This window comes from Rousettus aegyptiacus, unplaced genomic scaffold (assembly GCF_014176215.1).
Source record: "Rousettus aegyptiacus isolate mRouAeg1 unplaced genomic scaffold, mRouAeg1.p scaffold_m13_p_13, whole genome shotgun sequence".
Taxonomy (NCBI): domain Eukaryota; kingdom Metazoa; phylum Chordata; class Mammalia; order Chiroptera; family Pteropodidae; genus Rousettus; species Rousettus aegyptiacus.
Window position 1 is genome coordinate 24,572,196 of NW_023416288.1, and position 24,900 is coordinate 24,597,095.

The following is a 24,900-nucleotide window of genomic DNA, read 5'->3' on the forward strand; positions in this document are numbered from 1 at the left end:
CAGAGTTAAGATTTTTTTTTTTTAAAGAAAGGAATAGACATTTGTTCTTAGAAAGCAAAATAGGTGATATAAATGGAATTTATTAATTATTTCCACAGTCTTCAGAAATTGTCAATCAGTGAGAATGTATCAGTAAACACCAACATGATGAAAAGCAGAGTAGGGGGATGAGGCATCCAGCAGCTGCCATATATATTTACTAACATAGGAAGTATCATCAAGGTCTTTTCTAGAAATGAAGGACAGGACTTGGTGGCTAAAAATACAACTTGGAGCCCTGGAAAAAGCAAACCCTAAGACTTCCTTTAGACTCATAATTGGAGCTCTCAACCAAGCGAGGAGCTTCTCAGTTCAGGTAGCACAGAATCCAGGAAATGAAGGAAATGTGGATAAAGATCCTGAGATCCTAGAATGAGAATCCAAACAAGACCATAACATCTTTTAGACACATTAGCAAGGATTACCACCAATTCCTCATGGAGGAAGATTGAAACTGTTTATCAGAATCCATTCAATATATGTTCGATCTGTCTATACATATCTATACCTATGTCTGTATCTATATATCTTAATCTATATTTATATATTTATATCTATATCTGTACATCTACCTGTGGCTATCTAGCTATCCGTCTATCTGAGGGAATTGGAGAATAGAATAAATTTGAATTATTGTCACTATAATGTTTGTGTCCAGTAAGTCTTTTTATTTTTTTTCAATTTCATAGTGTCTCAAGTCAAAGGCTCTCCAGGTATTATCATGTACAAGACAATAGCTAGGGGAACCCTACTTACTTTAGAAAAAATTATGGTGCCAAGGAGGCACATGTTTAGGAAAGCATTATCCTTTACAAAGACCTTTTTCTCACAGGTGTGCTACATACTGACTTACTATTTGTCAGTGATAGGTGGAAAAAAGATATGATTTTGAAATACCTAAAGTATTGGCTATTTTAATTGCTGGCATTTTCCAAGCTCAATGTACAAATGAAAAACAAAAGATTTTCTGACTACCTTAATACCACTCACAACAATTTTAATCTCATATATATCAAGTAAGGCCACCAGATCTTCAAATGAAAGTAATATTCCTTACTAGCAAATGGGAATTGTTAACTGCATTCAGCCAAGTGGCTATAATTATTGATTAATCATCAGGTGTAAAGAGACTTCTACGCTCACAGGAAAAATGTGTTACCGAAAAATTTTATTTTGGAAAAAAGTCATGTTTGGATTAAATATTTAAAATGCTTTCTTACCCTAGCAAGTTACCCAGGAACTGAGCATCTAGCACCATCTACAGGCAAAAATCTGCTAATTTCATTTGGCAGTAAAAAGCTTTTTACAAAAGTTTTACTTTTTATAAAAGTGAGGTTAAAATTGTTTCCGGATAATGGAGAGGCTATCCTTACAAACAAACAAACAAAAATTGAAATAATTAATAAATTCCATTTATATCGCCTATTTTGCTTTCTAAGAACAAATGTCTATTCCTTTCTTTAAAAAAAGAATCTTAAAACTCTGCCTATTTTTATTTCTTATATATAGTTTGTAACATTGTAGATATGCAATATAGTGTTTCTCCTTTTAGGTTTTCTGTATTTACTGTGTTTATTCCCCTACTTAACATGTTGTTTAATGTTTAGAGTACTTCATCTAATTTTAGAAGTTACTGGCATGTATATCAGAAGGAATAAATTATTGTGTCATAAAGAGAAGCATAATACTATATTAATTTGATTATTATAAGTATATATGGTTTAAACTCTAGTATATAAATACTTTAAAAGCAATTACATAGTTACAATAGTATTTATAAAATGGATATAATATATAGAATATGTATATGTTTCCATTAAGCACTTCAAATATCCCCAAATAGTTCTAATCTGAAATTTAAAATCTCATGTATATTGCAATTTGAACAAGTTTTATAATTAGTGAATATAAAAAATAAAATACATTTATAATTTTATCTAAAAGATTATGATACTTGAATATTTTAGAATAAGGAAAATTAGGCATATTTTACAGTTTAGGGAAGTGCTATATTTTAAATAGAGGTGTTGTATTGCAAAGAAAGGATAAGAATATTTGATAACAGAAACATTTTATGTAAATCTTAATACGAATAAGCACAGAATAGTCAAGCATAAACAATATCTATGATCTGAATTCTTTTTGGAAAATGATTTATAAGGTAAACATTGAATGTTATGTATTTTAAAGTGCTTTTGCTTAAATTCTCAAGCAATCATTATATGCAAAGTATTTTCCAAATAGATTTTGAGTAAACATTCTTTATTAATAGATATGAAAGTATCACCAAGAAATAAGCAAAAACTTAAATTTCTTCTCCATAAGTTTATTACATTTCCTGCTTTTCTAAACTTACATATTTCTAAAACATTACTTTCATTTGCATGAGTCATTAGCTTTCATAAGGAGTGCTTTTTTTAAATAAAATCTGTAAACCATAGCCTTCCTTTATTATTAGCATGTACAGGCCCATTAAATCTATTATAAATGGATAGTCTACTGGTTAATATTTTAATTGTAGCATAGGGTTCTTGGTATGGATCTAGGAGATGTTTGTGAAAGATTTAAAGTACTGGTTCAGATATCTCAGAATCAATCCCTGAGCAATTATAACATTTTAACTATAAAAAGTATACATTGAAAATCAATTAAATAAGGCTATTAATACAATCACTACGTTGTATATCAAGCAAAGGCGGCAAAGAGACAAATATAAAAGTTACATCTATTTTCATAGTAGGAATTTCAATTCCAATTATTAACTTTAAAAAATTACTTTTTATCTAGAGTAATTTTTTCTTTCTAGTACTAATATTTTGACAAGAGCTTAAAATTTTAAGTATATACTAGTTATCAAAGGTTTATTTTGCATTTGTATTTCTATATTTTGATAAAATAAAACATTGTGAAATGTATATTCTCTTAAATAATTTTTAAAAACTACCTTTTAGCAAATATAAAAGGATAAATTAAAATCTGACATTAAATGCTATTACCTAAAACATTGTTAAAGTTAGCAATAATTTTATTTTAATAATATTTTATCTTTTAGTTTAGACGTGATTTAGGAATACTTACTCTACTTAAAATGAGGTTGGAAACACATGATTTAAAATAGGTGTGTTTAAAAAATAGATATGTTCAAATTGAAATAAAATGGGTTTTGAAAGACAAATGAAGAGTTTGAAATCAACTATGAGATCATAGGGGAAAAATTTATAAATATGTGAATAATCATTAATTATTGCATTTTTGAGACAAATATTTTGATTACATGTATATATCCTGCTGACATTACTCTTTTCTGTAATGATTCACGCCATTAAATTTTGCTTTGACTAAGTATACATTTCTCTTTTGATATCTGCAGAAGGATTTGATTTTATGATAGTTTCTCTCTTGCTTCTATACCAAAATAGATCAAGGTATTCAAATAATGAAAAGATGAAATAGATATATTCAGGTTCTTTTTTACATGTAAATACAACAATCAAGAAAGTCTTTTGAAATTAAAACAAACAAACAAACAAACAAACAAACATTATTTTTTCTCCCTTGTCAGAAGCTGTGCAGGTGAAAGCAATAGAAAGACTGGAGGGGAAAAACGAACAGACAAAACTAAATATGGTGTTTTTATTGCTGTAAAGTGATGGCTTTTCTCAGGAATATAGTACAAAGCAATAAGATGCATAATACTCAGTGTGTTTTGTGTTAGCTCACTATCGTCCCCTTGAGATCACTGTCACTTCCTTCTCAGGCTAGGAACTGCATTTTCCAGAATCCCCTTCTCTGTGTGGTTCTGGGTTAGAGTTTGCCAATGAGAAAAGCTTTCCAGAGAGTTAGAAGATGAAAATGAATAGGAAGCAATTTTTTTTTTTCAGAAATATTTGTAGCTACATACTTGGGTAGATGAAAGATTGACTGTGGCTTTACAGCAGTTTTTTTTTTTTTTTTTCACCATACCCCACTTTTCCTGAGATAGTTTGTAGTATTTTTTGAAGATTCTCAAGTATTGTAGCGGCTTCAGGAAAGCTTCTGAAAAGCACTTTGCTCGATGCTATAATCTGATATCTTCAGTACCAATCTCCTTGACTTTTTCAACAGCTGCTTTCTGTCCTCTCCCTTCCCTGCTCCCTTGCCCCCCGTGCCTCAATTCTCCCTATCCTTGCCCCCAACTTTTCCAACATTCCTGTGAATTCCTAATTCTGCATTAAATACTTTATATCTGAATAGATCAAATGGCTTCTGTTATGCTACTGCTCCCTAATGATAAAAGCACTGTCACAATAAAGATTGGGAAAAATATTCAATTTATTAAATATTATGAGTGTATCTGGACTATCAGATACATCATCTCAATATGTAAATATCAAATCACGTTTCTAAGTCAAATTTAGATTACCTCGATTTTTTCTTTGCTTTTCTCTAACAGTGGCAACTAAGACCATTTTATATTTTATTAATTTCTTTAATTCTTAAATAGTTTTAAAAATGATGTTCAATTAAACTTCAAGTAATTATCCTCAATTTTTCTGAATAAAATTTCTGTTCTTAAGAGATAGACTTGTAATTCATATACTTGATGTTATTCAACGGTGTTTTATCTGTGGAAGGAAGAGGTAAATCAAGTTTCAGTAAATACTAGAAAGCTGTTTAACCATGACTCATTTGCTGCCTCCTTTCCTCTGACACGATATATAAAGCTCTTTAGGTTCTGTTTGCTACTGGAGACTAAGCACTGCTTTCAAAACATTGAGATGTAATCAAGATCATATTTAAATATCAAAGCAGACATGACTGAATGGAGCTTGGATAGTATATGACTCCATCTTGTCAAAAGGTTACATTCAAAAAACATTTGTGCTCAATAAATCTGAATAATTTTTTCCTGATACCCTCAGGAAAAGACTGTTGATATTCACAATGAATTGTAACATTTCTCTAAAATCTCTTTTCCAGTTCTTTCCCTTCTCTACTTCTCTCTATTCCTCTATTCGTGTAATAACAAATACAAACTTACATAGTGTTTTCTACATACCAGGCACTTCACATATGTTGACATATTTAATTCTTATACTGACCTTATGATTAGGTTTATTATAAGCCCCATATTACAGATAAGGAAACTGAGGCTCAGAGGGGTCCAATATCTTGCTTACTAAGGTCAAACAGAGAACAAGTGCCAGGGCCAATGGTTTGAAGGCAGCTTAAATATATTTATAATTTAATTTTTTTTTTGAGATTTTTATAACAGAAAATCCAATGACCTCTAAAGTGCTCTAAGAAGCCAGGCAGCAGGCTATGAAACCTCAAAGCTGTTTATCACCCCACTATATTCAGTGCCTCTTTCCTCCCTTGCTGACTTCTTTCCTGGGTCATTTTTTTTCCTAGCTTGTAATTCCGTTTATTTTATTTTTTTATTTATCGAAATTCTAACAATCCTATCAGTGTCTCCTTTTTTTTTTTTTTTTTTTTTTACCTTCTACCTCAGGATGTTGAAAGAGCCAGGAGGTGACTTAGCCAGTGTTAACTCTTCTTAGGAATGGCGGTGGGGAGAAGAGCTGGGAGGAGTTAGGGAAGGGTCTATAAATACCCATAAATGATAGTTGGTATTTTCCCTGCTAAAGAGAAATTTATTTTTTAATCTTATGTTTAGAAGCCAAAAAATATTAAAAACAAATGAAAGCGATGACACCAATGAGCAACAGAATAAAGCTAGAGTGAGAAGTGAGGTAAAGAACTTGGGAGAGCAGGTTGTAGTGAAGGTGTGTGGTCCTCGTGTGCTCGTCTTTTTGTTTTGTGTTTTCTTTTGTTCCCCCATAACCTTCTCTTCTTTCTTTCCTTAATATGGTTCCAGATGCCGCTCAGAAGCAACATTAATGGGGATATAGATAATCTACCATTGATCTTATAAGAAAAGATTCAGATGGTAAAGAAATGCATAAAAATAAAATATAGAGAAGTAACCTAGTCTAGTATGTCTAAATGAAGTTGAAAACTTTGAGGTCACTGGATGTTCTATGCCATAAAAATCTCAAATAAAATAAAATAATAAATATATTTAGGCTGCCTTTGAACTGAGAACTTAAGGTTTTTATATTTATTTTTCTCAACAATAGCTGATCAAATAATTTTTGTTTTCTAGTTTTAAAACCATAGTAGTATTATGATCTCTTTTTTTCTTCAAAATGAGGGGCCATTTACTTCCAGGTTGAACACCAGTGCTAAGAGAAAAATACACATATCTCCACTTTACCTCTAAGCCAGTCTGATCCAGTATCACACTTAAAGAAGAAAATTTCTTATCATTTTTCAACTTATAGTACTCTAGCACACTTTGATATTTGTGACCCTTGGGCTTTTTGAAGTGCTAAATATCATATAACTGCTTTTTCAATTAAAACTAACACGGATGATCTTTAAGCAATTTATGAGAGTTCTGCTACATTTTTTTAATGTTTATTAGAGCCATCCTGATATATATAAAAATAAGGACTGAAAAAATAATCTCAGATGTTAATATTTAGAAATGTAAGATTGAAGACCAAATAAAATATAGTTTAACCTTATAAGCAGAGCTATGATCACAGAAATGTTTAAAATAGATGTTTACGTAGCACTGGCCTTACAAGTAAGTGTGGGGCAATTTCAGAAACTCTAAGAAAGCTTCTGTTCTTCCTTTGTTTTCCTGGTTTCTGAAATACAAGGAAATCTGAATTCTAATGATGTGAAGAGTTTTTTACTGATTTTCCTGAAATGTATTTTAAAGGGGAGAAAATAAAGAGAAAGAACTACCGTCAGGGGAAAGAATGAGTATAGAAAGGCTTTAGTGGTGCATGATTCACTAAAAATGTTTAGGGAACCCCAAATCAATGAAGTGGTGATTCATTCATTTTAAAGTGGTAGATTTTTTTTTTTTTTTGAGAAGAGTGAATGTGGTCTTTTTATCTAATATTTTACCAAAACATAAATTAATGGCATCTTAAATCTATATTGTGGAATATTTGCTCTCTTTCAGCTTTAGTGCCATGAAAGGCTACATCTGATGGTAATATCTACACATTAAAATTTATTAAGTGTACATCAAAATTTTGAATAGCAAGATAACTCAGTAATATGAGGCTGACAAGTTCCATGAAGATCAACCTCCCATAATACTAAGACGACCAAAATGAAGATTCTTTGATACTTCTAAATTAATTTTTGCAGGGGAGAAGGGGTGCGGGGGGAGGTAGATGAAGTACAAGGGGTCAAACGTGGTGACAGAAAGAACTCTAGCCATGAGTGGTGAACACACAATACAATATATATATGCCTTACTGTTGAATTGTACACCTGAAACTTACAAATGTCATAATAAACAAACAAACAAACAAATAAATAAATTGCAGATCTAGTCACTCCCTAAAAAAATATTTAATTATTTTTTGCATGCACAGTTAGAAAAAGCCAGCTATAAAATTAGGCAGAATAAGTAGAAAACATTTAATTGATCTCTCAAAGTTTAAAAGGATGTCTTAAATAGATCAACGTATGATATTGTTTATGTGTCAACTCAATTCTCTGAGGTATTAAAAATGGTTGTCCTTATTTTAAAAGCGAAAGATCTTTTTAAACTTGACTTTTAAAGGACAGATATAAATTGTGAATGCTTCCAGGGCAAGATTTTGAGCCAATTGTTCTTTTACAAACTAGCGAGTTTTTCTCATGGCCGAAAGTTCTCTGTTTGTGTCTGTCTGTACATGTGTGTGTATATATATGTATGTTGTAAATGTGAGTTAATAGTCTACTTTCAAATGGTATTATTAAAATTAATTTAAAGGCAATCGCTTGTAAGAATTGGTATTCTAAAATTCTCAGAAATATAGAGACTAACAAATGTTTTTCAAGTTCATGTGATATGAAATTAATCCTTAGTAAATAAAAGCTAGCTTAAGTTTGTCGGTTTAGGTAAAATAGACATATCTTTATTTTGCCTGGGTTTTACAAATATAAGTTCATGTTAATAATTGACTTCTGTCTATGAGAAATGTTTCTAGAGGTTCTAAAATGTCCAGGCTTAAGAATGTTATTTACTACTTCTTAATTTTCATTAGAAAATGAGGTTTCAAGAAGGGTTAAATTTTCAATATACATTTAGGAATAACTTTGTGGTGTTTCAGAAAAGCCCTGGAACACCTCAAAGATTTTAAATTACATGGGTAGGATTATAAAATAAGTGATGAAAACTTCCATGGTATATTGTATGGGTAAACAATAGTCATAAATTAAAAAAATAGTTGGAGTCTATGGCCATGCCACCCTGAACATGCCTGATCCTGTCTGATCTTGGAAACTAAGCAGGGCTGACCTTGCTTAGTACTTGGATGAGAGACCACTTAGGAAGACTAGGTGCTGTAGGCATTTAAAAAAAAAATAGTTGGGGCTATGGAAAACCCAAGATGGTCGCTTGGCTCTTTCTTGCTCCCTGGCTTTCCATTGTTTAGTTTTGGCATACCTTTATGCATCTCAAAGCATTTAAGCTGCACTTAGATGAAGAAAGGAACTTAAGAGCTGACATTATTGAAAAAAGACAACTTACACTATTGCCAAGGTTTGATAGAGTCACTTCAAGAAAATGCCAAGTTGGTAAGTGCTTCCTATCACAGCAAACTCCCAGGAGATAAAAGTTTAAAGGTCATTGACTGCCACCTAGAGATTTTGTTTATTGGAAAAGACAGTAGATAAAAGACACTCTCTAACCTCATTTGAAGGCACCGTATCAGGCACCTAACCATGAAGGGGCATCTATCCCTGTCTATGAACATCAAAGTCTCCTCAAGGATGAAAAGCCTCCGACACCATAGGTAGACAGCTATCTCAAAACAGGGACAACTCCTGTGTACCTATGGATTGATATTGAACTCAGAATCCATTCAAAATAAATGAATAAACAAAATAGAAACAAACTCTTAGACATAGATTATAAACTAATGGTTGCCAGATGGGAGGGGCATCAGGGGGCTGGGTAAAAAAAGTGAAGGGATTACGAAGTGCAAATTGGCAATTACAAGATAGTCATGGAGATTTGAAGTACAGCATAAGAGATATAGTCAATAATATTGTAATAACTATGTATGATGTCAAGTGAGTACTAGACTTATTAGGGAGATCACTTTGTCAGTTATATAAATGTCTAACTACTATGCTATACACCTGAAACTAACATAATATTGAATGTCAGCTGTAATTAAAAAAGTAGAGAAAAGTTTTAAAAATACACCTAAAGGTGCTGCAAAGTGCAAAAACAGTGTGCATATTTTCAGGCTGTGTGTAGAGTACATTCATAGCCACTATAGTATATTTCCTCATTAAAATATTTTTAACATCTCATCATTCTTTCTCATGGTCACATAGACTTCTCTTCAGAATGAATAGCCCAAATTTAGGTTTACAGCTTTTTTTCCCCCAAGCATTTTATCACATATAACTTCTAATGTAAATTCCAGTGAGAACTATTGATTTCTGAACACAAATTTCTTATGTTGTTAGCATTTAATAAATTCTTGGACATTTTTCTAGGATGAGAAATGTATAAATTATAATAGTAATTACTATTAAAATAAAGTCTAAGAGTCATGAAAATAATGTTTATCATCTCTGATACATGGAAACGAGTTTGGTTCATAAGATATTGACAAGCAGGACAGCATTTCTAGTAAAAAGGCATGGTCATTTTATAACTGTGATTTCAGTTTACTATACACTTGAATCAACAGTTCTAAAATTATTTAATTATTGATAATTTGAAAATATTTTGAGGGGACTTCTAGTTTTCTCATTAAATTAATCTTTGTTAATATTTTAAGATGTCATTTCAAGTTTTCATAAATTTAAAAATTACACAAAATTTGATTTTCCTCTATACCCTGAGATCACATCTATGTAAAAATTTATGACTAAAACTAAATGGAAATATGTTTAAATATTAAAATCATAATACAAATTAGTTCTGGGTGGTGGAATACAGAGTGATTAATTTTAAAAACCTCATATTTTCTATGATTTCCATGATAAATATGCATTTATCTTATGATATGGAAAAATATTTAAGCCATATATTAAAAACCTTCTTCAGCCTACTTGAGAGAAATTCTCTGGCAACTCACAGACCGTAATTTGGAATTACCTATGTTGCACAAAATAGTAATATATTATACCATACTTTATTTCTATTAAATGGTTATAAAAATGGATAAGATTTCTTTTTATTTCTAAAATCATTTTTTTTCATGGATCAGCATGCTGTGATTTTTTTCCCCCAAATGGATTTCTCCTAATGCTATACTTTCTTTAATAATTATAACAGATTTAGGTTCAGAACATAAAGTAGAAAACAAATTCTGTAGGCTTACGTATTTGACACCACTTTCCTTCCTATGTGGTAGGACAATGACGTATGTTGGGAGCAATACATTCACCACCATTTTTACATTTCTGAAAGCAGATAGCTGTAAATAGAAATATAAACAAGTTAAAAATATAATCTACCGGTCACGACATATCATGAACCACAAAAAATTTCATTAAAGAAAAAAGAGACAGTTAAAAGTTAAATATCAAAGGATCTTTTTTCTTAATACTTTATCAAGAATTTTTCCAATGTCACCATTTGTTCTGAAAAACATGATTTTAATAGTTGTGAAATGTTCCATTGACAGAAATCACTGGAAAATACAGTGTACCCTCTTTCTCTGCTAACTTAAAAGTATGAGTTGAAAAGACTTGGCATTTTACTGTATTTCAAAAAGATGTCGACGGCCATGACACCTTGAACAAGCCCAATCCCCTTGAACAAGCCCGATCCCATCTGATCTTGGAAGCTAAGCAGGATTGGACCTGGTTAGTACTTGGATGGGAGACCACTTAGGAAGACCAGGTGCTGTAGGAGTAAAAAATTTTTAAAAAGGTATTGTAAGCTGACAAGATCTTTGCAATCTGTGAGGTCAACCAAGGGTTGCCTCACCTAAAAAAATTAAATAATAAGAAAAATAAAAATAAAAACATTTCAAAAAGATGTTTCCTAAAATAGAAACAAATAAGCAAATGAAAACAAACATAAACAAGTAAAATGCTATTTGTCTTAAATTCTGATTTATGTTCTCAAGATAATATAGGCTTAAGACTTTTAAGAGCATTCCTCTTACGTGTTTCCCTCTCCAACCAGAAGGACAAGAGCAAATGTTTGGTCCTGCACATTTTCCTCCATTCATGCACATGGGATCACAGATACCTTAAGGTGAAAGAATGAAATATCAGCCCTTAAATAGCAATATTGTTGCTACTTAATGTGTTTGCTTTACAGGTAGTGTTGGTAGTGTTGTCTTACCTTTTTGGCACCTCCTAACAGTGTATCCTTCACGACAGGCACACACATTATTTCTTATGCAGTGGTCACCATTCTTACAGGGAGGGTGACAGGTAGCTAAAAGAATACATGACAGGAATCTGTGAATCTTACACATTCAATTATTGTATACTACATATGACCTTCTGTGCTTGTTATCTACAGGGGCATAAGGCAGAGAGATGTGCTATTAAAATAAAAGATCAGAACTACAAGTCATTATAACCATCCTTTCTAAATCATAAAATACAATGCTTAGAGCTATAAGCTGCTAGTGGGTTGGCACAATTTGAAATTTATTGGCGAAGTGTTCACAACTAATGGGATCTTCGATATTATAGTGCATATATTAGGAAACTCGTCTTAATGTTTCATCATACTTTGAAGTAAAGAGTGTAATGATCTGGTCCAAACCAGTAAAATAAGTCCAAACCTAGCTCAAAATAACAATGTACTGTTCCTGTGAAAATCAAAAAAATCTGAGTTGTCACATAATATTTAGAAAATACTTTCCACTTTTAAATACTTCTAATTTTTAAATAGCTACTCAGGTGATATATGCAGAACACTATATGTGACATTTCTGTGACTGCTTCTGTGAAAATATTTTTAAACATAAATTCTCTTTGTTAGGAATATTTATCGAATAATCTTGAATATGCTGTAGTACCTGATTTATCTATATATGATACTACAGAATATATATGTGTATGATTCTGCTCCATGAAGTTTAGAAGCTAATATTTATTATCTTTTACGAGAGGATTATTATTGCTTCATATTTTATCCCAGATATGAAAATTAAATACCACTATTTTAAAATTAATAATTTATAGGTAATTTTTAAATTTAATTTTTCAAAATGATAAATAAATGTATTTTAGCTTATGTCTTAAAAATGATTGTCAAAATAACTGGTTTTGGTAATAGGGCCATTGTAGACTGACTTCATTTTTTAATTAAATATACATTTAATATTTATTAAAGCTGCTTTCTTTTTTTCCAGACATGGTAAGAAAAATTCAACTGATTTCAAATTGATTTATAAATAAAAATAATATAGTACGTTGTATATAAAAACAATATAACTAAATAATTTTCACACATGGATAATTTCCACTATTTTAGACTGAGCCTTTTCTGGCTAACACCAGAGCCTACCTTTTCTGGTATTTTTATTGTTATTTTTTATTATAGAGAAATCCTTTAACATTTTCTGCTTTTAATTTTTATGCAATTAAAGATCATTTCTATTTATTAAGAAAAATACATAGCCTTGCTATAACCAATACTCATCTATTCCACAAAACTTGAGTTTAGAGATAAATACATTTATGCAAGAAATTATATGTAATAAAAATAATATAGAAAGTATATGTAATAAAAGTAATATAGACTAATGGCATAAAACTTAGGCTTGGTAATGTCCACCCCTAATTCCATTTTAGGAAAAGGAGGTTTACGAGAAAATCCACCTTCACATATATATTTAAGAGACTGCTAGGCTTCGGATAAATCCATCAAACTCCAAAGTGAGCCAAGTAATCTGGCCTCACATTCTGTGTAGAACAGGCTCATGGCATTCAAGGAATAAGGGAAATTGGAAGATGTATTTAACTATCTCTCCAACCACACATTTTAGGCCTCGCTTATTAATAGAGTAATTTTTAGCTCTTTCATGTTAAAATTTCTATCTTCTTCTTTTTAAATCTTATAGCATATGCATTGTGTGATCCTCATAATTTACTTTTAACCATACTCTGCCTCAATTTATTCAATTATTTTCAATGTTTCCTTTCCCACCATTTGGGTTATATCAGGCTCACAAATGGATGTGATCTAATAATAATAAAGACCATATTTTTATTTCTTTTGTATCTTCTGTAACATGTCTAAATGATGATAATACTATTACTTAATGGTAGCTTGCCATGTGATGATTTTATGTGTAGGCAGTCGACTATATGTCTCACTTGTATCTCACAGCAACTGTCTGGTCCGAACTTGAAAACCAAGATTCCTGAGGCCTGTAAATTAAGTAAATTTCTAAAATCTATTCCAGCTAGAAAGTTGTAGACTAGCTAATTTCAAAGGCTGCTAACATGACATACGTTCAATAGATAATTTTTAGTTCAACTTGATAATTTAGAGATTTCCCTCCTTTCCCAGTCATACAACTGGCATATAAATTTTAGAGAACTTTTTTTTACTATATCTTACATCTGCTGTAAGTATAATATGAGCAATGTATAAGCTTTTAATTTCCTTTCTTACATTCTCTACTCAACACTATATCTATAACTTGTAAATATGGGTTTCAACATAGTCTCCTAGTTCTCAAGATTTGCTTTAAATTTGTGTTTACTTACTTCCATTTTGCAATCTGGTTACTTAAAGGAAATCTAATTTAGAGGGACTTATTTCCTATGCTCACATATCTAGTAATACAGTGACTTTTCTTTCTCTGCCTCAATTACAACCTAAGACTCCTGGCCAACCTTCAAATAAAAAAAAAAAAAAAGGCAGGGATCAAATCAAAATGTAACATGTCAAGGAAAGTATAGATTCCAGGAATTAAATTATGACATGTTTTGACATGCTTTTACTAAGAATCCACCCTGCATAAACTCAAAAATATGAAGATGCAGAAAATACATTTTAAATTTCATTTACTGACATTAATTCGAGCCTATACTGACAGCCTCAGGACATGCCCATTATTCTGGAAAAACGAACGAACAAACGAAAAACAGAAAAATCTGTAGTATTCACTACATGAGGGAAAGTGTTATAATAACAGGCCATGATCGGGGTAATGATGCATCTTTATGTTCCCATATCACCTTGTATAGTGCTGTGCACAGCTGGCTGTTCGTAAATGTTTAATGAAGCTAAAATAAACAGAGATCATGAGATAATAATGGATATTAGATTGACCACAAACCAAACATTTTTGCTGTGAAGGCAACACAAATGACAATTTCGTTACAATAGACTGGAAGGGAACTTCACTTTTTTGTTTTATACCTTGGTCCTACAAAACTGAAAGGTTTGACAACTGCCAAAGCTATAAGTCTGATATATGTTTTATAAATATAATCTTTTTCAAAATAATGCTGATATGTTTTTGTGAATTCATCATTTGGTGGCCAAACCTGTAACATTACAAGAAAATAACTAAATAACATCTTTCCCTTTGGAACCTTTTTTTTTATTCAGTCAGAGCTCTGTTCATGTCTAACTTTTCGTTTGCCTTTTTATTTATAAAGAAAAAATAATTACCATTCTGACACCATGCACCAAAGAATCTATTTGGACAGAGGCAAGTGTTTGGTTTATTACAGGAACCACCATTGAGGCAAACGGGGTCACACAAAGCTAATGAACAGCAGAAGGGAGAAAGACCATAAAAGTTTTATTATTTAAAAAATGAAAGCTGCACAGAAGCACAAATGGTACATAATGAAATATTTTATTTTTACTGCAAGTAAAACCCATAACCTATAATTAATTAGACTTTGCCAAACATAAGAGGAATGAAATAACTGGGTAATAGCTTTGAAAGTCTGTTCATTAAGCTTACAAATAATACCAAGCTAAGAATGTAGAGGCTGTGATTAGAATTCAGAATGCCATCAGTAAACTGAACAAATAACTAGAAGTTAGGAGAGGACAATTCAACAGCACAAACAGGATGGTCTGTAATCTGCTCAAATATGTGTGGTCACGTGTTTCTCTTTAAGTCTCCTTTCTAATTCAAAAGGAAACATTGCACTCAAGTCCTAGCACACTCAAAAAAATGATTTGTTGCATATTGAAAGGCACCTGTAATTCCATTTTCCTTTTTTGAAATTGAATATATTGGAATAACATTGGTTAATAATATTATATAAATTTCAGGTGTACATCCACATGATACGACATCTGTATACTCCATTGTGTGATCACCACCCAAAATCTAATCTCCTTTTTCACCATATATTCAACTCTCTTCATCTTCATCTTTTCCCCAACCCGCTTCTTTGATAACCACCATTTGGTTGTCCTTATGTTTGTTTTGTTTGTTCATTTGTTGTTCTTTTGCTTTATATCCCATTTTTCAACCCAGTTTTTAAAACTACCCATTCACCTTCATTTTCATCATGCCTATTACAAACCATAAGATCATAGGATAAAAATAAAGGTAAATTAGAATTGTTCATATTTTCAGCTATTATCTAGCTAGCAACCCAGTTTTTACCCATTCACCTTAATATTTTTTCTTCTAAACTGTACTTACCAAAATTAATTTTCCTCTTCTGTACTACCAAAGAACTGCACATTAATTACATTACTTATTATAACTCAACTTTTATCATACTCTTTTTAATAATTGTATCCCATGTCTCCTTAACTAATGATATGCTATTTAAAATTAGGGCAAAATCAAATAAATCTGTTTCCTTTGCATCATGCTTCATGCATGCTGGCAAGCTACAAATGTTGAATTAAATCTATGTCGAGGGAAGTCACTAGATGCCAAAAAAGTAAGTCTTATACAAGATAAATAAATAGAATAACATGATGTGTCCACTTAACTCAGAATTGCTTGAATAGTTAATGAAATACAATGGCTGTGTTATAATTTTTTTTAAAAACTTGTAAGAGTTCTAGAAGATGGAACACAGCTATATTTCTTTCTACCATTAGGAAAATAAGTGAGGAAAATATTTTTAGAAAGAAAAAGTATTGGTTGGGTTGGATAACAGTATAGCTGAAATATATTCTAGGGTCTAATACAAGAAGAAAAATAATGAATATGAAAGATAGATTTACATAAAATAAATTCATACCAATCTTGTCAGATTAGTTTTGTGTTTTGGCGGGGAACAAGGCTTTAGGCCATTGGCTCATTTTAAATTTCTTTTACTTGACAAATTTATTGAAAATATTTCTGATTTTACCTGTACTACAGGTGGGATCCATACCAGCCAGGCTTGCACTGCCAAACATCTGGTGTAAGACATTTGCCTCCATTTTCACAATGCCTGTTACAAACCACTCAGATCATAGAATAAAAATAAAGAAAGGTAAATTAGACAGAATTGGTCATATTATTAGCTATTACCTACCTAGCAAATAACTGTCAATCATATCCTCGAATTATTAAGAATAGAAAGATAAAAATAATTTATCCTTTGGCTTTAAATGGTCTCCAGTTCTCACATTCTGTTATTTATTTTTTTTTTGTTTTTAGCTAATGGAGATAAGAAAAAGTAGAAAACCTTTGAACTGAATAGTAAACAAGAAATAGCCATTTGGGAAAATTACTAGTTACTGATGAAAGTAATTGCAGATATAAATGAGATAAATTTATATGCAATTTAACAAATTTGAATTCTTTTATCTCAAAGAAATAGTCATAATAGGGCCAAGAAGATAGTTACTTTCAAGAACAAATTTTTTTATCTTAGCATTGGCACTCAGAGTTTCCACTGATATGCAGAATGCTAACAGTTGTAATAAATCACAAATTTATGTTTTTTTACTTAGGGTTTGGGTTATATCGGTTAACACTAAAGCCATTAACTATTCAAAGGAGAAATTTCATTATATTAGACTGCAAGAAAGCTTTGCTTACTTGTTTCACACCTTGGTCCCACAAAACCATAAGGACACCTACAGAGATTTCTATCCAAGCAGGTACCACCATGCTGACAAGGTGGGCTGCAGTGTTCTGCAGACACAAATTATCTTATTAAGTCAGCTCTTAATTAAAAAAAAATAAGTCATTTTATGTTTATGAAGCACATAAATAAAAGCTTATCATAAGAGCAAATTACAGTAAGCTCAGTTCTCTTTTACTGAGATATTTAGTTCCGTAGGATTGATTGAGTTCACACTCTGAAAACACCCACAAATCATCAGCATGTCTTAGTTTATTAAACTTGGGGTTAACTGGATGGAAATATATTATCTTAGGTTTCTTCTGAAAAGAGAAACTTAAACTTATGTATTCTTGCCCTGTGAATTAGAACACTTTTATATTTCCATAATTATTTTAGTATGCTATTATTTGAATGTTCCTTTTAGTTCACTCTAGATTTATTTTAATTTGTTAATTTGTGTCTTATCAAGAAAGCATTTAATGTGGCTCTGTTTATTAATAATTATATTACATATATAATTATTTTATGCTTCCAAGGAACTGTATGTTAATTATATTACTTATTATATCAACATATATATTTTAAAAATATTATTTAAAAAATAACACATTTGTTTTTTAAACTATCCATACGATTTTATAAAATCTCCACTTAAGATTTCAACCAAAACAAAATTATATGGTTATAGACATGTTTTTAAAAATTGCTTTTCAAGTTTCTTCTTCTATTTGTTGGTATTTCACAGTTTTTTGAAATCATGTTTGACAAGTCATTCAATAATCAGATGCTTTTTGCTTAAATATTTGTAGGGATATGGCACCTTATAACTAAATCTTAAAAAATTATTTCTGAAGATAATTTTATCAAAGGCAAATAAACTATTGATCTTTGGATCTCTGATTTTAGAAAAATTTTTTAAATCTTCAAACAAATTATTTTTTTAAACGAAAACAGTTCTATTTAATTTGTAGAGTCAAGTTGTTTATTCTTGATTACGGCATGCAGCACACGAATTACATTCCCCTCTTGGTAAAACAATGGCATCCTGCCACTTCCCTGGGAGTTAATCCAGACAGAATTATTCCTGGACAATCTTTACCTATGTGTCTACCAGCAATCGCCCTCTCCCTTATTACAGTGATATATAAACTCTCTATTAAGCAGAATAATTGGAAAATGGTAGTTTTTTGCTTAACTCAGTATCTATATACAGTACAGCACCATTGATTTGTCAATGGATTTGATACATTCTGAACTCCAGATGAAGATCTCACATTATTTAGCCTGTTTCCGATAATCTCAGAGTCACTTGAGAATCTGGCAGTGTCTCACCATCACTGATTTTTGCTGGACAGTATTAAGAGATAGAGAAAGTTTACTAAGTCTTTCCTGGCCCTGGGCATTCACTCTGAAACAGTTTATTTGAATAAGGTTTTGACACATTTACTCTTTATGTCATTCTGTAGGCTCAAAATAGACAACACAGAGAGCTTCAGTTTGCTCATCCATATTTCCTAAATTTTCTGCAATGAAACTATATTATTTGTGTAAAGAAAGTTATAAAAATACTAACAAAATAAGAATAAATAAGTAATGAAAATAATAAAAAGTAAAACACAGCATGTTTAAATACCAAGAAAACAGTAGTCTACTGTGGTTAGAAGTCAAGCTGGCAACACTTAACAGCTGGGTATAATTGATAACACCTTTTGCAAAGACAATTTTGCCAAGTTTTATATATTATCACTAGTTTGAGTTTTCTTGCCTTTCTCTTTCATTATTAGAGTCACCAGATGAAAAACTTTAAACATTTTAAAAATAGCTTTTTCTGGGTAAGTCACCATCCATTCCACATATTTCCGCTAGTTCACAAAGCCTTTTCCTTTTTATAGTGCTTTTTAAAAATATAATTCTCATTTTATTCAATAACATTCTATGATTATCTTCATAAAAATCTTGCATATTTCACATTAGCTTTCTCTAAGCCTTTGCATTTTGTAACATTAGCTGTTTGTCTTGCAAGATATTATTGCAATTGTTCATTTGCAAGACATCGTTGATTACTGCAATATAGGAAAAAGTATTTTAATTTTAAGGTTATTCAAGTATCCAAATGCCTGATCAACATTATTTATTCTGTTCTTATAGTTTATTTTCTTTATTGATTCTATAAGTAGGTAATATATTTGCAAATAGTGGCTTTGACTCTTACTTTCTTATCATAATAGTGACTAAGATTTGTTCTATATTTATGATGTTTTAGCACTGGGTAAATATTTTTTATATATTTATATACAGTAACTTATTATTTCCATTTTACAGATGAGTAAACAGAGGCATAAATGTGTTATCTGTTCAGATTTATAGAGTTTGTCAATTACGGAAGAGAGATTTAAAACAGCTATCAAATTGTAAAGCCTTAGCCCTCAAACTTAGGATCTCATTGTAGTGGCTGAGATCTCCAGTGTAAGGATGAATTAACATTAATTTTTAGTGGTTTTAATGGAAATTCTTCTCATGTTTCTTCATTGAGTACGATATCACTGTATGTTTCTGCTAGATACCCTTCATCCAGTTAAGGGATTTCCCTTTTATTTGTCACTTTCTCAGAATTCTCTTTAGTTTTAAATCAGGAAGGGTTTTAAATTTTATCAAATGCTTTTTCAGTATATTTATTGCTTGCTATAATTTCTGTTAACTTTAAACTAATTCAGAATGTTTTCAATCAAAAACTGATGTTTCAAATTACATTTTCAACATAAATCTATATTATTTTCTTCATTAATGATTTTGTAATATAATTATGTTAATAGAGATACAAGTCTGTTTAATCCTAATGTAGTTTAACATACAACCACGGTGCTGCATTTGGTTTGTTAGTTTTATTTAAACTTTTTAATGCGTATTTGTAAATAATATTAACTATAGAATTATGCCACTCTGATCGAATGTTTATAAAACTTTCATCTCTCTCTGTGCATTACAACAGCTTTGTAAAGTATTCTTTCCTTGATTATTTGGCAAAAGTTTTTTTATTAGATAGTCTTTCCTGGCATCATTTTGGGAGGTGGTTTTAGATTTTCTGTTTCTCTCATAGTAATTATTCTATCAACTACTCTACCATTTCTTCAATCCATTTTATCATCTACATTTTGTAAAAAAATATCATCTATCTCATCAAGATTTCAGATTCTTACTTTAAAATTATATGTTGTATTCTTGTATAATTTAAAATTATCTTCATGTATGTAGTTTTTTCTCTTTTCTCATCTCCAAAGTTGTTTAGTTGTATCTTTTTTTGTTTTTACTAGCTAGAACTTGCTGAAGATTGTCTATTTTTTTTTCTCAAATAATCGTTTACACTTGTTTTTCTGTTAACTGTCTGTTGGTAATTTCTATAACGTCTTGTTGATTTGTAAGAGTACTTTACATTATACGCACTTGAAATTATCTTCTTTATCTTAGTGGTTTCCCTTTATCTATATTGTCTTTTTATGAAGAAATATTAAATTTTATATAGTCATATGTAGGCATTTTTTATGACAGCTTTTATTTTATTTTCAAAGATTTCCGAACTTCTTTTCATGCACAGCTCTTCTCAAAATCCTTACAATATGAAATTAAAAAAACTATACATTATGAAAAATTAAGATAGAACTTATGCATATCTCTTAATTTTCTTATAGAATATCTATTATTTTATATTTACTTTTTAATTCATCTAGAATTTATTTTATACCATGAGAGGCCCAATACTTTTTTACTCCAAATGAATAAGCAGTTATGTATTGAGCTATATTTCTCAGCTTCTTCTTATGTTTTATATTATCTAATAATCTTTTTCTATGACAATAATGTATTGTTTTGATCAGTTAGGCTTTATAACACACTTTAATATCAATAAGGTAAATATCCCCTCACAATTCTTCTATTTGTAATTTTTAAGATATTTTTGATGCATACTTTAATATGAACATTAAAGTCATTATATAAAATTTTAAAAGAAAACAACTTATTTTACTAATATGCATTTGTTAATATATACTTCTTCCTTTTTTCTGCTTTATTTTTTTGTAATCAGAAATTCCAATTCTTCCTACTTATTCCTCCAATTCTATACCAAAAACTCTCCTAGAGAGATGATTCATTTGAAGCTGTGTAGGATGGGAGGCAACAGTCCTTCAGCATACAGAGGCTGGGGAAGAGATCATTGACTTGCCCCAGACATTCTAAAGCAGGGTGTTTAGTCAGTTTACTCAAGGATTGATCCAGGGTCCCCTTGCTCTTTATATTGTGATTACTGCTATATTTGGTGCACTCTTGTTTTGCTATTAATCTGAATCTGTATGCTTTCTGCGATTTATGAAGTCCTCAGAATTACCAAAAATTTCATTCTCTTTGTTTCTGTTTGTCAATTATGTTAAGTACTATTTTTTTTGCATTTGTTTTTGCATTTGTTTTCTTCTGTCTTTTCTGGTTTTAATTTGGTCTGGTCTGTTTTTTCATATCGTAAGGGTTTTGAGAAGAGCTATGCATGAAAACAAGGGTTTTGAGCAGAGCTGTGCATGAAAACAATGCTAAATTGACAGTAGAAAGTATAAAAAGGAAATGTCTAATCATTACTTCAAATGTGTCTATATTCCAAAATTAGATTTTCTATGACAAAAAAAAGTTTTTTTTAAAGAGTTGTTATATAAGGAAAATAAAACATCCTGGAAGAGAGAAAAATGATGACCCCCCTTCCCCCCTCCAAAAAAAAAAAAAAAAAAAACTACAATGTTTAATTCCACTTAAGTTATCAAGAAAGACAGGGATATAAAATTTCATTTTGTCACATTGGTAAAATGATTAGAGCCACAGTTCTTTGCCTCTCATACAAAATAGCATTTATATAATTTACCAATTAATTTTCATTTAAGCATTTAATTTCTGTCCTTCTTTTTCCAGGCAAAATTAGTTATTCACTCTCTTACACTCATAAGTTTCATAGCTGTCACTCTTATAGTAGTGCTCACAGATTGTTAAAAAGAGTTGCTCATATGTCTGTATCCCTGCCAACACTTTCTCAAGGATACGGCTGTGCTTTCTTTCGCTTTGAGCCTAATAAATATTTGTTGGCTACTTCTAACTTTAATAAATTATTACTTATTGTTTAAATTTTATACTGTTTAACATTGTGTTATTTTGTGTATCCAAATAGATTATAAGTTCTTTGAAGACGAGAAACATGTGATGACTCTTCATTACTGCACAGCTCCTAGAATAGTGTTATACTTGTAATAGATAATCAATGAAAGAATAAATACTGTAGGTAAAGCAGAACATTAAAAAATGGTCCAACATTTCTTTTCTTCTCTTTTGGTTGTTTAGATATAAATTTTCAGTCATCATCAACAGAACATTCACTAATTGATGCAAGTTTTATCCACAGTCCTGCTACTATTAAAAAGTTCTTAGACACAACCAACATCTCACACTTCTTACTAAAATCAGCTACAACTCAAGTGATTGATTCTAAGAAGGCTATTTCCCATAAGATACAAGGTTTTGAATATGTAGATCATACTCTAAGTACAAATCTTAGGCTGGGGGCATTGGCAGTTTCTGTGAACCACCATAGTTCTTTAGGCATTAACCCCAACCGTTTCCATGGTGAAGTAAAGGATGTTACCCAGGGCGCCATCCAAACAGAGGCAATGGGGTATAATTCTCAAATTAACAAGTCTCCCCAAGGTTACATACAGCATAAGGATGGGTTTACATCATTAGTTACTAGAGCCATCACTATTTTGCCAGAAAAACCTGGATTGACTAAAATATCAACTTGTGCTGTAATTGTCTTGTTTTCTTCCTGTTTCCTGTGTGCCAACCACAGATAATCACTTCCGACGTGGACGCTGCCCACTTGGGTATTATGGAGATGGCATCAATTGCAGAGGTAGTATGAAACTCTTCAGAAAATACAAATAAAATTATCTAGTTCACATTAATTAAGAAGATATTTTTTCTATTTATTAATTTCTATTTACTCCATTTAGTTCACTAATTTCTGTTCATTTTATTTATTTGTCTATATGCTCTTTGTATTTTAAAAAATTAACATGAATGTTTCTGAGTTATTTTTTAAATGTTAATATTAAATAATAGTATAACTATATAATGTATTATACATATATTTAACATCTACTGTATTTTAGTCTCTTTGGAAAAATCCTATATCAATTATGCCATATAATTCACAGGAACCCCACATACTGGGTATAATTTTTGTCATTATACGGATGAGAAAGCAGAGCCTTAGAGAGCTAACTGACTTTTCCGGCATTAAGCAGCTGAAGAGATAAACTAGAAATGTGAATAACACTGTAGTTTCAAGTGAATATAGGGCACAAAAGAACAGTATTGGGAGCTCAAAGCTGACAAAAATCAAAACAGTCAATTTAAAAAAGAAAATATAGTTCAGTTATTTCAAGTCATATTTATATTCTTGATTTTATAATTCAACATCTAAAATTCCTCACTTGAAAGAAAAAGGCATGTTGACTCTGAAAAGAAGTAACCTGCCACGAAGAGATCATTGTGGTTAATGAGGGTGAAATGCATAACCAGAGTCTAGAAGCTATTGCTGGAAGAGGCCTCACATGAACACTCTTCAAGATAAAAGACAGAGTTGAGTTTCCTGCTCCTGCTCTTTGTTCCTGCCATCTGAGCTGACCTTTAAAAGGGAGTTTCTGAGATTGTCTTTCTGAGATAGGCCCTGTCCAATCAGAACTGCATGGTTATATACTCATTTGCATCTTTACTGACCAATCAGATCAACTCTGTAATGACCAATCAAAATGCACAACTCCAACCAATCAGGACAGTGCTATTTGGACCAATCAGATTGTGTAAATTTGGAATCCTAATTTGCATGTAAATGCACCAATCAGGGACTAAGGTGGGAATTTTCCTTATAAAAGTGGTCTTTCCTCTTCCAGCAGAGAGTACTTTAGATGTCTTCAGGAAGCTCTGTCTTCCCGGCTTGCAAACTGTTTAGCTGAGTAAAATTTACCCTTTTACCTCACCAAGACCGGGACTCCTGCCAGCTTTAGATTGATGCCAGTGACATTTTATTGACAGGTATCAATCTTAGATTAATCATAGATCTTTCACAGATAATGACATAAATGAGTTTTCTATCCTTGTCATAATTAATTCCAGAGGAAAACGGTCTAGGGTTTAGTAATGCAGCTCTGTGCTCTAGACTTAAATCTCTCTGCAAGGTTTTAAATTTTTACAGAAACAGGCAAAATTTTGGCAGTTTAATTTTTCATGAAATATTTAATAGTTTAGTTCTTATTCATTAATTCAGAATATAAATGTTATTTTAAATTTAAAATAGTTATTAACATTATTAATTAATTAATTGAGTGGCATTTATGTAATTATAAATAATACCTTATTTGTGCCTTAGTTTCAGTGTTGCAGTCATCACTAATGGGGAGAGTGAGTTGCTGGGGAGTTTGAGACTCTACTTTCCACATAAGAAGTCCTGCAAAGGAAACATTTGCTCTTTCAGGACCAGAGAATAAGGTAAAATGGATATCAGAGCATTTTGGATCACGAACCATGAACTGGTACACAAAGTTTTCTCCATAAAATGTCTGTAATTTGTCTGCTGTATTTGAATTAACCGGGGGTTGGTTGTCTGTAACAGAGAAAACATTTACTTTTTGTACCTGTTTAGAAAAGGAAGAGGAAAAGTTTGATATAGAGAGCTCCCATTGAGACAGACTTTTGATAAAGTTTGAAATTTGCTAAAATTTCTATTACCTATTTTCTCTT

General features: G+C 31.0%; 1 protein-coding gene and 2 pseudogenes across 1 annotated transcript in view; 2 read left to right on the top strand and 1 right to left on the bottom strand.

The window, feature by feature from the left end:
* The first annotated feature begins 8,323 nt into the window (after positions 1-8,323).
* On the top strand, positions 8,324-8,442 carry LOC118611164 (annotated as a pseudogene).
* A 1,953-nt stretch (positions 8,443-10,395) lies between these two features.
* The window catches only part of VWDE (von Willebrand factor D and EGF domains), a 45,227-nt gene continuing 30,722 nt past the window's right edge, over positions 10,396-24,900 (bottom strand). Inside the window, 10 exon segments of the mRNA XM_036231057.1 lie at positions 10,396-10,529; positions 10,838-10,851; positions 11,230-11,311; positions 11,408-11,503; positions 14,708-14,803; positions 16,369-16,384; positions 16,386-16,465; positions 17,046-17,141; positions 23,329-23,405; positions 24,514-24,763. Of these exon segments, the coding sequence (XP_036086950.1) occupies positions 10,396-10,529; positions 10,838-10,851; positions 11,230-11,311; positions 11,408-11,503; positions 14,708-14,803; positions 16,369-16,384; positions 16,386-16,465; positions 17,046-17,141; positions 23,329-23,405; positions 24,514-24,763 (941 nt within the window).
* On the top strand, positions 10,850-10,969 carry LOC118611253 (annotated as a pseudogene).